Source organism: Gobius niger (assembly GCF_951799975.1).
Source record: "Gobius niger genome assembly, chromosome: 18".
NCBI lineage: Eukaryota > Metazoa > Chordata > Actinopteri > Gobiiformes > Gobiidae > Gobius > Gobius niger.
The window spans coordinates 11,567,905-11,582,792 of record NC_136869.1 but is presented as its reverse complement, the minus strand read 5'-3'; the positions used below and the strand labels follow the sequence as shown (position 1 = coordinate 11,582,792).

Sequence of the window (14,888 nt, the reverse complement as noted above, 5' to 3'; positions counted from 1 at the left end):
GTTTTATTTGTTTTTACATATTCAGCCATATTCACAATGTACAAGATTAGTTTCAGACTCTCAAGTATAAAATTAACACACAAATGTCCAGCTTCAGTTTTCTTTCCTTTTCCCTTTTGGGGAAAACAAAGCGTTCAAAGGTTGTCTCCTCCGTGAGCGCGACTGAGGATTTTTGTCTTCCTTAATATAACCTGGAAATCAGAAAAGTTAACCTCGTCAACACAGTAACTGTAAGACTTAAATGCTGTTTTCTATATTTGAGGTACTTTTGTACCTCGGTCTATGCACGTCTGTGTGGATGGAAACCCAACCTCCCAGAAGTTCTCGGGAGTACAGGGCGGTATGTAAAGGAACCGGTGCCTTGAGCAGTTGGATAACTTTTTCTGCTTCTCCTCCTCCGGCAGATGTGCGTAATACTATCAAGAAAAACAAAAGTGAGTAAATATAACTAGGCTTGATAACATGTAAATATTGGTCGAAAACTTACAATTTCACACTCTTTGCATGTCGTTCCTTTTAGCTTTCTTCGCTCATCTTTCTTGCGAATCACAGCCACGTGAGCAAATGCTGGCTGGCTAGAAAAAGACAATGACATGTTTTATTTTTCCTATAACTGTCCATCATAAGCTCAAAGAATACAAATATAAAAATGCCGTTTCTTACCCAGGTTTTCTTCTATTAATACTATCCTCAGCACAGTCTTCATTATGATCTGTTTGAAAGACAGACATTTTTACTTGAACACTAGCTTAATCTTAATGTTCTTAAAGGCACTATATGGAGTTAAATGATAAAAATATGTATTTTCCTCCGCCTACATGTTCCAACAAGGTCCTAAGGTGTAGAATGAGCCCAGACATATTCACCACAACTGCCTCTAAAATCCTGCACTGTCACTCAAAAAGGTGTTACTTTGGGTCCGAAGTGTCGTCATGCACGAGCTTAAAGGAATAGGCCACCGTTTTTACATAACAAAATATGTTCTTACCTCACTTTAGTCGAGTTAATATATCCCCGTCTGGTCTTTGTCCGTGCGCTCTGTCACGCAAACGGAGCACATACGCACCCTCTCCCACATGTCACATAGCTCCGAAAAAGCTCACGATAGAAGCTACCAAGCTCTTCCACGTGTTCCCTATTTAAATAAAGTTACGTGAAGTGTTTTCATGCAAAGTATATTTACACAGAAATGTAACATGTCATGTTTTATAAGCAAATAAAAAGGGGGACTATATTGTGAGGCGTAATGATACGAGGAGTAAAACGTCCGCGCAGTAACTCCTAAAGGTTATTGACGGAAGTGAGCGGGGGGAAGTCTTTAGGAGTTACTACGCGGACACTGTGCTCCTCGTATCATTACGCCTCACAATATAGTCCCCCTTTTTATTTGCTTATAAAATCGACATGTTACATTTCTGTGTAAATATACTTCGCATGAAAACACTTCACGTAACTTTATTTAAATAGGGAACACGTGGAAGAGCTTGGTAGCTTCTATCGTGAGCTTTTTCGGAGCTATGTGACATGTGGGAGAGGCTGCGTATGTGCTCCGTTTGCGTGACAGAGCGCACGGACAAAGACCAGACGGGGATATATTAACTCGACTAAAGTGAGGTAAGAACATATTTTGTTATGTAAAAACGGTGGCCTATTCCTTTAATATACAAGGTACAGTTACACGTATGACCTGAGGTGGCAGTAGTGAGTATAAAATGGCTAACTTGCATCTAGCCCTTTTAACAAAAGAAACATATTCCAACTAATGTGGGAGAATAGCAAAACAGAAAATAGTCCTACCCTCTTCCTGATCTCCATTTCCCTCATCTTCCTCCTCTTGGTCACTGTGCTGGTCATCGTCGTCCATAGGTAGAGTGTGATATGACTTGTAATCTCCGCAGGCGCTGGTGTCAAACAGTCTGTCCAAACTGTCATTTGCTTTATCCCCTACACCTTAAATATATATAACATTAAATTGGCATGAACCTGACGACTGTTTCGGACACCTATCTCCATGATCATCATCAATCTTACCAGAAATGTAATCCTTATCCTCATTTTTTACCCGACCCTGAAGTAGGCTGTGGCTGATCCAAGTGCAGTCTGAGTCCGCGGATTCTTCAGGGTGATTATTCTCTTCTTTCTCCTAAAAAAAAAATTGATTGAATGATTCACATTTGGTCAAGTAAACATGTCGGCATCGAGCAATATCTCAGTACCTCGTCATCAGGTCCTTGCTCGCTCTCGTACATCTCCAGAGCAAGTGCGGGGTCAATGCTCCACATCGGCTCAACTTTAAATTCTCTTGGAGCTGAAGGCCACAAACACTAGTTAACTCTCATACTGTAAATGTATTGTAACATCAAAACTCTACTTACAGTTCTCACCACTGGGCTGACAGAGCGACTTGTTGCGATCCTTGAGTGGAGGTCGGTTTCTTCCGTCTCTTTGAGTCAGCTGTTTCACTGTTGCATTTGGCTTCTTAAAAACAGGACTCAAAGACGACACATTCGGCCTCTCAATGAGCGTTTCGTCTTGGGAGGATCGACTCTGTTCGAGATTCATAACCACATTAGATCAGTGCATCACTTTACAGATTTCAGGAGGTTTTTATGTATAGTTTTCAGGTCGCATATCATCGGAGATACCCCACAGTCCGAAACTAATTATGAACTGATTTATGAATGTAGCTCTGTGGCACCATGGTTACTTCTCTTCAAGTGATGTCAAAGAAAACTATCAACAAAAACAATACACAGTGGATATTTCTGACCTGGTTGCCAACTTTACAACTTCTTTGTTTTAAAAGCATGGACTTTTCTAGCTTTGGTCGCATAGTTTCCACTTCTCGCTCAGAGTCTTGTTTTTCCTCCTTGTCCTCCAATTGGCTTTCCTCTTTCATCCTTTTTGCCATGTTGCTCTTATTCAAGCAGTGAGTGGGAAAGCGTTTGGTCCCAGGAAGCAGCGATGGAGACCTGTCCGTCGTCGAGTCTGGGCTGGGGTTCATTGAGGGCATTTGTGGTAAGACATAGGACCTTGAACAGAGAGAATGTTATTGTGATAGACATTTAAAGTCATTTTAAACACTGTTGATGTTGCTGTATGTACTTTCTGTGGGCTTTAGGCCTGAAGAAATTATCCGGAGTCTGTTGATGACTTCCTGCCTTTTCTTTTTTCTGAAATAAATGAAAAACAATCAAACAGAAAATGTGTTGTTACATTTTAATGTCCAACTCACCGTGCGATGAGGCGGTACATCCAGACGACAGGTTTCCGCGATGACTTCTTCTGAATTTAGATCCACATCTACAAACAGTAAAAGAAGCATCTTAGGTTATGGACAAAGTACATTTTACAGATGAAGTATTTTACCTGCTTGAGACGCATCAAGTTCACATGTGTTAGCCACGAGCACATCAGCATTCACGGGTTGTCCTATTGCATCTTCATCCTTTTCAGCTGCTGCAGAAATGTAGGACAGTCCCTTATACTGGTTCGAAATAAAAAACATTTATTTGCATTTCAAACTGACCGATGAAGAGCGAGGTGTGGGCCAGTGGTAGCGACCTCTCTGCGTAGCGAACAAACTTTGATTTTTCTACATTTTTGCGTTTCTTCAGTTTGTTTGCAGCCGGCAGTGAACTGGTCATCATCACAGGAGAGTCTGGGATGAAGCCGTCGTCTGGCTCTGGGGATGAAGACCTCTGGGGATCTGAGCTAAAAACACAAATACTATGTTTGAATGGAATGTCTCTGTAGTTGTATTAGTTATCCAAATGTGTTGAGTGAATGGTATTTTTGAGGTTTGAAACAGATTTCTACTTCCAAGTTGCATAAAGTTGTATATATTATGATATCTACTTACCATGCCCTTCTAAGTTTTTCTAGCTCTGCATTTAGCCTTTTATTGTCATCTTCAATAACTCTTTTCTCTTGCTCTAAAAACAGACAAAGAACCAGGTTTTTGAGTCAAAACACATGCAATATCCAATGACAAAAAACAAATAATACTCACTTAATTTGTTCATAAGATCAGTATTTTGCTCTAGGTTATTTTTCAGATTATCTTCTAAAATGGAACATCTGTCGCAGTCTCCACCCCGGAGTCTAAGCGCAAAAGCGAATACTGTGGTAATGCTGTGACAATGTATAAAAGTGAGCTCTTACACAGTGGAAGCTACCTTTCCTCTAAACCACTGATTGTGTCCTGTAGGGTTTTGATTTGCTCCTTCAGCTGCTGGTTGCGGTTATAAAACACCTCCAGTCTCTGAGCGTCTCTGGAAGAAAGCAGGTCGATTGTGACATGAAAAACTGCTACATCGAGTACGGGACTTTGAGCTTAAGAGTAAGAGAGCACAACTCACAAACACCGTTCCTTCTTCAGCTTGGCTACTTTGGCTTCCAGTTCTGCAAAAGACAATAGACACAGTTTAAGTTCGGAAAAACATAAGTACGGACCAGGAAGTCGCATCGATTCCATAGAGTCTAGACAGTTAAATAGCGATAGAAAGAGGATGCCCCATAGCGTTCATTGCGGGCCAACAAGCTCAGCCGTGTTAGCAATTTGAAGGGGTTTTGGGAGCCAGCTCTACCACATAAGAGTTCGTGAAATTCCAGTTACCATGGAGATCCGCCATCTTTGCAGCTGTTAGCATACAGAAAGGGGAGAAAATAGCCATGGAACAACTCTGTTAGCTGCTGAGTTACTGCTGGTAAATACATCTAACACACTGTGGTGTCCAAGTGTTTTTATGTGAATAATAACTCCAGTAATTTAACTTTTAAAATCTCCATTAGTTTACGATTGCTGCTAATCCCATAATGCTTAGCGATATGACGTCACATTCCTGAGCTCTATAGAATAGGGCGCGAAAAGAAATCAAAATAAGAAAGTATAGGACTATGTTGCGCATTTCCAGACAAACATGTGGAGGGCAGAATGACACGCCTGTGTTCAATAATGACTTAAAGGGAGGGGTATTATGCAAAATGGACTTTTCCAAGCTTTACATCATGTTATTATGTCATTCCCTCATTAAAAACATGCCTGAAGTGTTGCCTTGGCACATTCATGTATTTTTGAGTAATCTGTAAAAACTCTGATGGCAGCCATTTTAGGGATAGGTTTGCCTGAGTCCTTCTAGGAACGCCCCCACCTTCTGGAGACGCCTCCGAGCTTTCGTCACCAGCCGAGTAACCAACCACTGCCCCTCAGCAGAACCCCCTCCCCACTGATGCCACAGACAGCGTGTGGAGGGGGCGTGTCGGAAAGAGTCAGAGGTTCTTAAAGAGACAGAGGCCTATTTCAAGACATTCACTACAGCCATTTTGAGAGAGACATTTTATACAAGGCAGTTATTCTAATTTACTGCATTTACAGACCAACAGAAGGTTGCGTCATCATTGTAGTGTGATATAGACTGGTGCTATGTGATTGAAAAAAGCATAATACCCCCTCTTCAAAGAGAAGCCAAAACGTTTCAATGTAAAGTCCATAGGAGCCAGGGACTTCCGGAGCCAGCCATTCCCTTATGGTTACAGGAAGAACTCGGCCACAATAAGTCCATTCTTTTACAGTCTATGATGGATACTGCACAACTAAAAAAGTACTGTAAAAGAAAAGCCTAAGTAAAAGTAGTAGTATGATTGTGCATGAATAAATGTGAGAGATTAAGCGTTATCTAGGAGATGAAAGTTTAGTGCACACGTACAGTTTTGCTCTACAACATTCATTTTACCTTGAAGAGCATTTTGGTGACATTCTCCGAGTTTCCTCCACAGATCTTCGAAGTTGACATCGGATTTGGTTTCATTGCCGCTCGGTACAGGGCTGCTGCTCATGCTGGACTCACAGTCGCCTTTGACAAACTATTAAGTGTTATGTTAAGTCGGTGTCAGTGATGAGCGTGCGCTTTGTAGTTTTCTGACCAAAGCGACCGCGTCAGTCCTGGTGGTTTCACTTTACAACCGCTAACCCACACGGCGACAACATAAGAAACGATCGTACTTAAACTGTCAATTCAAATTACTTTAGATATGAAGTTATTCCTCGCATTAAGCCATGACCGACGCTCGTCTGTGTTGTAAACAAAAAATCCAATCTGGCGCGCCGCGTTGCATGCTGGGTAGTGGTGTGTCTTTTTCTTTTTTTTTTTTTCAACTTTATTGACTGGCATGAACAACACTTATATAAATGCCATATGCAAGTATTAATACACACAAGAGACAATTCAGTATTTTTTCCACATTTTATTTTTATTTTTGGTCTTTCTTTAGAATACAAAACATGAACCAAAATCACAAAAATAACATTTACAAAACAGATTTCAACTGAGGTGACTGAGGCAACATAGAAAAGCTAGTTTGGATACAGTGATCTTGGTGAGATGGCCTAGAACCTTGAGGTAAAACAGCGAGCAATGAAAAATGTCTTGTGTTTTACATACGGGTTTAAATTAGTGTCTTCATTCAGTAGTGCTATTCACACATGGAGTTTAATAATAGTATGTTTATTAAAATATGTCCATATCTAGCAGTGATTTTATATTGTAGTGCATTAGGCCTACCTATCAAGATTGCATTGATTATTACTGACACAGGTAACATAGGTCTATGTTTCTAGGCAAGTTACACTGTATGGCACCATTAAATGGTTATTCTTTTTTTTCTTTATCTCAATCATTCTCACACTAGGCTACTGTTGCTCATTCACGCTCACGAACACGGTGCAAATGGCCGCCAAAAACTTGATCGTTTTCCTACAAAGAATACTTTTGGCAAAAAAAAGCTAATTGTCATCAAAATGGGTTTCAGGCAAAAAGCTGTATACAACTCGTGGAAAGATATTCCATAAAATAGTGAAAAATAAACATTTAAACACTTAAAATGATTAAGTAATGGCCGTCAGAGGCACAAACTCAAATGTCCCATCTGTCCCTAAAATACAAAAATAATAAGACCAAATGCATACACTGCATTACTGAGGATAATCATAATAAAAACCACCATCACTTTCTAAAAGACAAAGCAGTGAAATTACAGTTTAGTCTGCACTTAATTAGTGCAGGAATGTTTTTGCATGAGCTAACATTTTATGTTCTTCTTTTCACATTAAGACATGGTCATGGGTGATTCAGCATTGCAGATTATTACTTTTCTAGTTCCTTTGGATGTGTGCTTTCTGTTAATTTTGCATCGGTCACAGCAGGTTGATTGAGCTAGCATTACTTCATATGCCTATATACTGTATATACACATGCATTCATCGTCATATGTATTCCCAAAGAAATAATGTAATGTAACAAAATCCAAACTCCCTTTTTAATGCTAAAAGGACTAAGCTTTAAAACTTGTGCGCCAGACCACAGAGGGTTTGCATGGAGGTTTGTTATATTATGTGTAATATGCAGCAGGGTCTAGAGGTGCTGGCGTCGGGAGAGTGGTATAGGAAAGCAGCCTTGTTCCATTAACTGGGGTCATGTGGATCAGCCAATTCCCCTTGTTTTCATTATTTAAAAGGGACCTCTTTCTGTGGTATGTAGGGTTAAAGATTCACATTATGCTGGAAGAAGAGCAATTGGCCTCAGACAGTCACTGAGCTGTCTTCACCAAAAGCAAGAAACACTGGAGTATAGTGTGAATGCATAACTACCATCCTTTGCCCTGTAGAAAAGAAAGGGTAACAAATAAAAGTCAGGTTTTATTGCATGCAGAGTATACAAACAATTTGGAAACTAATAGTGTTGATTGGGCTTACCCCTCAGTTCACCACTGTGGTGGTACATAGCTGTAGCTGGGTGTGCCAGGAGGCCGATATGTTGGCATTGTGACCTGGTGAGGGGCAACAGGCGCTGGTGAAGGTGTTGTCAATAACGTCCCTGGAAAGTACAGAAAACAGACATTTAGAAGCATTCCAACACACTACCGGTAAGTACTCGAGTCATTTGGCCCCCTGTCTATTTCCAAGATCCATGCACTGTACTTATCTCCAAAGCCAGTGGGTCTCATCTTGTGGTATGTGTACCACTATCATCATAGTGGTACACATACCACAAGCGATAATTTCAGTTTTACGTGATGCGTTTTTTTTCTGGTTCACACCCACTTAGGAGATTATTTATCCACCAAACCATTTTCTTACGATTTATCCGAGGCAGAGCCACAGAGGCAGCAGTCTGAGCAGGGATATCCAGATTTCCCTATCCATGCACACTTCATCTAGCTCTTCATATTGCATGACTCTCACCTGCAGACATTGCCATCGTAGTGCCTGCTACCATCCCCATGGCCACTCCATTTGGGCGAGGAGGAGCAGGGATCTGGGGAGCAAACATGGCTGCCGGCATCCCATTGGGCTGGACAACTGTCGTGTGATGTATCACATGAGGAGGAGCCGCATACAGCGGCTGTGTGTAGTAAGTGCCTTGTTGTTGTGAAGGTATTAGCGCCTGCATCACAGTAGAAAAAAAATGTTATCATACAGGTTTTTTGGGGAGAAAATTATCGGCAAGGACTTCTAAGAAATAGAGTTTTACACATTATACAGTTTTAACTTCTAGTTTTAAGGGCCTTAGTAATAAGCTCAAATAAACTAATGATAAATGTATGCATTAGGATGGATACTATTAAAGCGATTTACTGCACATAGGCCTGAGGCTTTTAGTACGTTAACTTTATTTCACTATGCTGAGAGTGACTGCACATTTATGTTCAGAGCCCTAATTTCATTTAATGATGTAACTTGGATCCTGCACAGGAGTCATCAGCACATTATCAACACAACTACCAGGTCTGTTCATAGCATAGCATACTACAACGGGTCGTTTAGAAAATAAAGTTGAATAAATCATCCTGTGAGGTAATCTGGCATAATGAGAGAATGAGTGATGAATTGAGCATTATACATTGTCATATCTCCATTGATAAACATTATACCCTCTGGGAATGTGGAGCAGTTGTGAAGCAATAAAACGGCCATGACACTAACCTGTGCGTAAGGGTTCTGTTGGGGGTAGGTGCTCCTGACGGGATACACAGCTGCTTGATAAGGGTTTGGTGAGGACGTATATGGAGGCACAGTCCCAGTGTTTGGGGAACAGGTCATTTTAAAAGGAGTGCCTGGAGTGTATCCTGTAATAAAAGGCACAATGTTTGACTGAATAGTGAGAAAGAATGACAGGACACATGCTTTGTTGTTTATGGTGGCATCATTCTTACCGCTGGGGAAAGCTGGGTTGGCACCAGGATAGACACTGGGAGTGTATGCAGGAGGTGCTGTTGCATAACCTACAGGAAAACCAGCTAACAAAAAAATACAAAGACAGATCACTAATAATGTAATATATATTTGTTTCTAACTTCTCACATGACGCCATAAATTGTGGGGATTACAAACCTGGATATCCTATGCCCTTTGAATTGGTAAAGGGGACCCCTGTTGACGCAGGGCTGTACACTGGGTTCATTTTGGTCACCTTTTCTCAGACTCTGTGAAGATATTATATTATATCATGATGCATTTCCAACAAAAACACATTTATATAAGTGAATGCAGAAGGCTTCTATCGGGATGCACTCCCCTCTGTTGGCTAACACATGTATTACAAACATGTTTTCGGCTCATTTGAAAAGTGAAGCGATTTAATACGCAGCGTTAAAAATAACACTCTGATCCATTGATTGTTTTGTGTTAGTCATATTTAGCAGTGGTTGCGCTTAGATACATCACAGCACAAATAAAGATGGCACCCTTTTAATGTGAGACTTCAGAAAGATTTGTAGTGAAAGCGAACGCAGCGGGACATTTGTTAACACTAGCCATCTTATTAGCTCGCAGTCATGCACAGACATGTCTTCTAACCTTTGAATACCAAATATATTTTGAGAAAAATCTATGGATGTCCGATATAACCTGCGAATCACCTCTTTGACCGCGCTAAATCACGGAACTGTCCCGCAGAGAAGCCGATTGGGCAGCGCTTGTCAACAGGCCGCACGGGCAGGAGGAGGCGCAGGTAGCAGTGTCCCCCACGAGCTGTCACAACAGTAAACACGTACAAGGGAAAACCTAAACTTTAACTTACGGTTCACAGATTGAGCTGTCTGATGTTCCCCACCTTTGGTCCTTAGATGAAAATGAAATTAAGCTAGCAGAGGTTTTGCTCCCAGATGCAGCTGAACTCTTTTGAGCACACCGCGTCACTTCCGAGAAACGTCACGTGGGTTAAAAATCCAAACAAATCCGTAGATTATTAGTATATTCAATAAAAAACATGTAAAATATGACAGTTGTTTGTATCCAATACATATTTGTTGTTTTTCTCCGTCTAAATCATGCTACAATGACATTTTAACTCAAATCTGTAAATAAAAGCCATGATGGCCGCTGTAAGATCCTTACAGGAAAGTAAAAAGTAAAGCTGACCATTTTACATGTGATGGTAATAAAAAGTAATGTCCGTGCTATTTCCGACCAATTTCAATATAACTGACAATGTAGACCGTTTAATTATGTTTTCTCGGAACTAATATGAGAAAAATCTCACAATATATTCAGATTGCTTGAATGTTCTTCCGGGACCTTTGGCGCATCCCTTCCATTCAGCCATTGAGCTAGGAAGCGCAGGGTCCCAGAGTGTTATGGTTGTGATAAACAACATAAAATGAGATTTTCTGCCACTATGCAGATTTTTAGCTTAGTATAGAATCCGTCTAGGAGATTAGACAATAATCTATTTTCAGACGTGACTGTTTGAAACAGCAGAGCCATAATGTCTGTGGCGGCTGCTAGTGGTGGAGGCTCCTCGCTCGGCGCAGCGGCTTCAGGGTGTCTGTCTGCAGGCTCGCCCTACGCCTCTGCAGCCGTGGGAGGAGCGGGGACGGCCGGGGGAGCGGCCGGTGTGGCCGGGAGACTCCCTGCACGGGTCCTGGAGCACATTTTCTCTTATCTGGAGCTGTCGGACCTCATGCGCTGCTCGCTAGTTTGCTGGCACTGGTATAACATCTTGGCGGATGAAAACAGCGAGGTGTGGCGCAGTCTTTGCACCCGGAGTCTGACCGACGAGGCTCTGCGGTCTGATGTCCTGTGTAACCTGCCCACCTACAAGGGAAAGGTACGTTCACCGGGTCATGCTGGCCCAAAGGTGCATCTGGTATAACTGAGACTCCAGTATAGCCCATGTCCAGATAATGGTCTGGCAACTATTACAATGGGGAATAAATGAGAAGATTGATATTGCTGGCTACAATGTAAGTAACAGCTTTAGACTTTTGTTTTGAGGTAGGCTAAGTAAGTATTAACCTTCTCATCACTTGCAGCCTTCCTCAGATCCAAAACTTTACACTTCATGAGTGGTTTTGCTTCTATGGACACATCAAAGTGATAAAATACTCGAATAAACAATAGATTAATCATATAAAATAAAATATAAACCATTGATCTCAACACTAATACGATTGTTGTGAAAAATGTGTTAAATTGCAGTTGAGGCAAGTCTGCGTCCAGTTATATACTCTGCTTAACAAACAGGAATGGGCAGGACTGCTTTTTGCTTGACATCTCATCACTTCTTATTCTGTCTGTCATGTCTTTCAGCTCAAGTCTTATCAACACGCTCTGAGCTCCAACGACTGCTCACGTAATGTTTACATCAAGAAAAATGGCTTCACCCTGCACCGAAACCCCATTGCCCAAAGCACGGACGGCGCCCGAGGAAAGATTGGCTTCTCTGAGGGACGGCACGCCTGGGAGATTTGGTGGGAAGGACCCCTTGGTACTGTAGCGGTCATAGGCATCGCCACGAAACGGGCAGCAATGCAATGCCAAGGCTATGTGGCGCTTTTGGGCAGCGATGACCAAAGCTGGGGCTGGAACTTAGTTGATAATAATCTGCTTCATAACGGCGAGGTGAATGGCAACTTTCCGCAATGCAACAATGCGCCAAAATATCAAGTAAGGACTTTTGTTTTTAGAAGATCCCATCTAACACTATCTAACACTTTGTTCCTGTCCTTTTTCTCACTACATCTCCTTTGGTATCTTTGCACATACTCATCAGTGTCCCTTTCCTGCCTTTTCTCCCAAAGCCTTAAACACTTGTGGAAGGCATAGAAAAGATACAGTAGGGAAAAACTAAAACTAGCCTTAAAGGAACAGGCCACTGCTTTTCCATACTGAGATCTGTCCATACCTGATCTTAGACGAGTTGATGCATACCTGTCTGGTCTTTACGCGTGCGCTCAGTCATGCAAAAAGACCAAAGATGTTGTTAGCATTTAGCCTCTCCTCCGCTCCTCTATGGGGACAAACGGGGGTGAAGTTAGAAGCGACCAAGCTCTTCCACGTTTTCCCTATTTAAATACGTTTACGTGAGTAGTTGCACGATCCAAGTATAGTTACACAAAATTAAACATGCGAGATAAGCGGATAAAAGGGGTACTATATTGTAAGGTGTAATAACACCTTAAGCTATGGTCACAACCAGTCGTACGGTGTGTGACGTCCTTTTTTCGAGCCGTAGACTGGCCGCAGAGGTTCTTTGACATGTCAGACAAACTCTACGGGCACTTAAGTTTTTTTCAGGTTGCAAGAACGCTGTATGTCTTTGTGAGTCGTCTGTATGGCCATCTTATGTCTTTTTTTTTTCATACAGTAGATAGGACTTGAGTACTTCGTATATGTGTCACGCGCACCATTAGTGCGGCCAACGCACATTCAGATATCTCCTACGTCCTCTATACATGTCGTGTAAGTTGTTCATGTGTTGCCCGTTCAGCGAGAGTGAATTAACCGCACGAACACTCCGAGGTTTAAAGCTTCAATTGGGCCATTTATACAAAGTTTTTGCAATATGCCAAGGGGGGAGAGGGGAGGGAAGGCGAGGAGAGAACAGTTGTCAGAGAGGGAGGAGAGTAAAGGGTGGCAGACCAGGCGAACTCACCATGGCTTTCTCTCTCCAGCTCCTGGAAAAGTGTGTCATACTGCCCAAACCGGCGCCTTCTCTGTATCCAAAGACAAAATATATAGACCATACCCTTCCAAATAACCGGGTAATCTCTGAGACAACTGCATGGAGTTTGTGCACACAACGTACAGATAGTGTGCAGCTCTTGCAAACTTCATACGAAGCTCGCATGGCACCCACGGTCAGTACGTCAGATGCGTGGTGATCTGAACACCACAACTACTGTACGTTCTCCACAAACAAAAAATAAACGCAGCGATTTGGGAAACGCCAAAAACGAGAGGCTAAATGCTAACTTTACTGTACTATTGTTGTAATATACATTTTTATTGGAATGATTTCCGGGGTGGGCATTTATAAGCTTTTGCTTCGGCCCACTCCTTTTGAGCAGAATTTCAACTGCTCAAATAAACAACTAAACTAAACTAACAACATCTTTGGTCTTTTTGCGTGACTGAGCGCACACGTAAAGACCAGACAGGTACGCATCAAGTCGTCTAAGCTCAACATATTTCAGTATGGAAAAACTGTGGCCTATTCCTTTAAACTATTACAGTTCTTTCTGATGAGAATTGAAAGCCCAAATCTTTTGCTTAACTTGCGTAAACAGTGCTTCAGGCAGTGCTTGCCTTCCAAGCAACCTAACCATGTCCACGGGCTAGTGTTATGACCTCCAAGAATGTCACATAAAAACTATCCTCTTTCCTCTTGCATTGTCTGCTTATGTGATTTGGGCCTTAATTGAGTTGTAAAAATCTGTGTCTATTCCTTTGCAGATTGGTGAAAGGATACGAGTGATTCTAGACATGGATGACAAGACGTTAGCATTTGAACGGGGTTTTGAGTTCCTGGGAGTAGCATTTCGAGGACTGCCCAAAGCTTGCCTATTTCCAGCAGTATCCGCGGTCTACGGGAACACCGAAGTCACCATGGTCTACCTGGGCAAGCCACTGGACGGCTAGAAGGCGGAGAGGACACTGTGCCATTGATGTGTAATGTGCTATAGTTATAAATAATTGGTTAATTTTATAAGACAGCCGCAACTCCAGGAATATCAACTGTCTGTTGTGGCATTTGCCACACATTTTTAACCATTTCGGAGGCAATGGACCAATAAACTTTTACTCAACCTGGGACGCAACTAAAGGGAAAGCAGTGTACTGTGGATTGTCCTGACCAATGGCCGCATACAATGCAGCTACTGTTCTCCACAAAAGTGAAAATAAGATTTTAGAAAAGCTTTATTGAGGTTAGCACATTGGAATTGCATCCTTTCAAGGCATTCACAGGTTAACGCTCATCAAACATGGACTGGACTGATACCTCCATGCCAAATCAATGTTACCTGAAACTTTTGGAATAAATGTATGCCAACTTTATATACACACATGCATGGTTTATGGCAAATGAACTACTGTGTTTGCCATTTTAAAGTCATCAAGTAATATATTTATCTGCCATGTGTGTTCTTTTAAATGTGCTACAATAGTTAAACACTATTTATTTGTTATAACAATGGATCTATAGCTAAAATATGGTAAATAAAGTCTACATGGTGCCACTATTTCGACAATACCTTAATGTTATTCGATTGTTGGTGATAAACTCTGTTTTTAAGCCATTGTAAGTGGAAAACATAACAGTTTTACGTTTAACCACCAGAGGGCACTGTTTACAGTCATCCTAATAGCTGGAACAAAACTTAATAACACCAGTTTAGAAAATAAATGAACAAATAATGCACATATGATAATAATCAAGACAAGTTTATTGGTAGAGCACAATTTAATTTAAAGGGCTCTAGGACCATAGAGGTGTTTTAAAGTACAATAATTAGACAACAAATAAAGTAAATAAAACAGAAATTATCAGTATCAAAGAGATAGATAAAAGATAAGATACTTTCAGTTGTCATATGCTGCTAAAACA

The 14,888-nt window shown here is 41.4% G+C and overlaps 3 protein-coding genes across 3 annotated transcripts; 1 reads left to right on the top strand and 2 right to left on the bottom strand.

Moving 5' to 3' along the window:
• Window positions 1–82: 82 nt before the first annotated feature.
• Window positions 83–5,959, bottom strand: rbbp8 (retinoblastoma binding protein 8). The gene is made up of 18 exons (XM_079576333.1): window positions 5,736–5,959; window positions 4,362–4,404; window positions 4,179–4,274; window positions 4,013–4,104; window positions 3,863–3,935; window positions 3,530–3,714; window positions 3,370–3,459; window positions 3,236–3,303; window positions 3,106–3,173; window positions 2,771–3,032; window positions 2,376–2,547; window positions 2,217–2,308; window positions 2,032–2,143; window positions 1,798–1,950; window positions 664–712; window positions 488–575; window positions 275–416; window positions 83–191 (listed from the first exon to the last, which is right to left on the bottom strand). Exons 1-18 carry the CDS (start codon window positions 5,836–5,838, stop codon window positions 94–96), a joined length of 1,986 nt encoding a protein of 661 aa, XP_079432459.1. The 5' UTR covers window positions 5,839–5,959; the 3' UTR covers window positions 83–93.
• Window positions 5,960–6,233: 274 nt separating this feature from the next.
• fam168b (family with sequence similarity 168 member B) lies at window positions 6,234–10,232 on the bottom strand. Its single transcript, XM_079576539.1, has 7 exons — window positions 10,080–10,232; window positions 9,392–9,483; window positions 9,214–9,297; window positions 8,984–9,126; window positions 8,243–8,444; window positions 7,754–7,874; window positions 6,234–7,659 (listed from the first exon to the last, which is right to left on the bottom strand). The coding sequence occupies exons 2-6, from the start codon at window positions 9,459–9,461 to the stop codon at window positions 7,762–7,764; spliced, it is 612 nt and encodes a 203-aa protein (XP_079432665.1). The 5' UTR covers window positions 9,462–9,483; window positions 10,080–10,232; the 3' UTR covers window positions 6,234–7,659; window positions 7,754–7,761.
• Window positions 10,233–10,590: 358 nt separating this feature from the next.
• On the top strand, window positions 10,591–14,516 carry fbxo45 (F-box protein 45). Its single transcript, XM_079576034.1, has 3 exons — window positions 10,591–11,108; window positions 11,591–11,947; window positions 13,736–14,516. Exons 1-3 carry the CDS (start codon window positions 10,767–10,769, stop codon window positions 13,919–13,921), a joined length of 885 nt encoding a protein of 294 aa, XP_079432160.1. The 5' UTR covers window positions 10,591–10,766; the 3' UTR covers window positions 13,922–14,516.
• Window positions 14,517–14,888: the final 372 nt, after the last annotated feature.

Excerpts from the sequence above, each read along its gene's own strand:
- rbbp8 (XM_079576333.1), bottom strand. The coding sequence starts at position 5,838 with ATGAGCAGCAGCCCTGTACCGAGCGGCAATGAAACCAAATCCGATGTC. Across the intron at positions 3,174-3,235 it reads ATGTACCGCCTCATCGCACG|AAAAAAGAAAAGGCAGGAAG; the intron begins GTGAGTTGGACA and ends CATTTATTTCAG. Across the intron at positions 576-663 it reads ATTAATAGAAGAAAACCTGG|CCAGCCAGCATTTGCTCACG; the intron begins GTAAGAAACGGC and ends GTCTTTTTCTAG.
- fam168b (XM_079576539.1), bottom strand. The coding sequence starts at position 9,461 with ATGAACCCAGTGTACAGCCCTGCGTCAACAGGGGTCCCCTTTACCAAT. Across the intron at positions 9,298-9,391 it reads AAAGGGCATAGGATATCCAG|CTGGTTTTCCTGTAGGTTAT; the intron begins GTTTGTAATCCC and ends TTTTTTTGTTAG. Across the intron at positions 7,875-8,242 it reads TACGATGGCAATGTCTGCAG|GGACGTTATTGACAACACCT; the intron begins GTGAGAGTCATG and ends TGTACTTTCCAG.
- fbxo45 (XM_079576034.1), top strand. The coding sequence starts at position 10,767 with ATGTCTGTGGCGGCTGCTAGTGGTGGAGGCTCCTCGCTCGGCGCAGCG. Across the intron at positions 11,109-11,590 it reads TGCCCACCTACAAGGGAAAG|CTCAAGTCTTATCAACACGC; the intron begins GTACGTTCACCG and ends CATGTCTTTCAG. Across the intron at positions 11,948-13,735 it reads ACAATGCGCCAAAATATCAA|ATTGGTGAAAGGATACGAGT; the intron begins GTAAGGACTTTT and ends ATTCCTTTGCAG.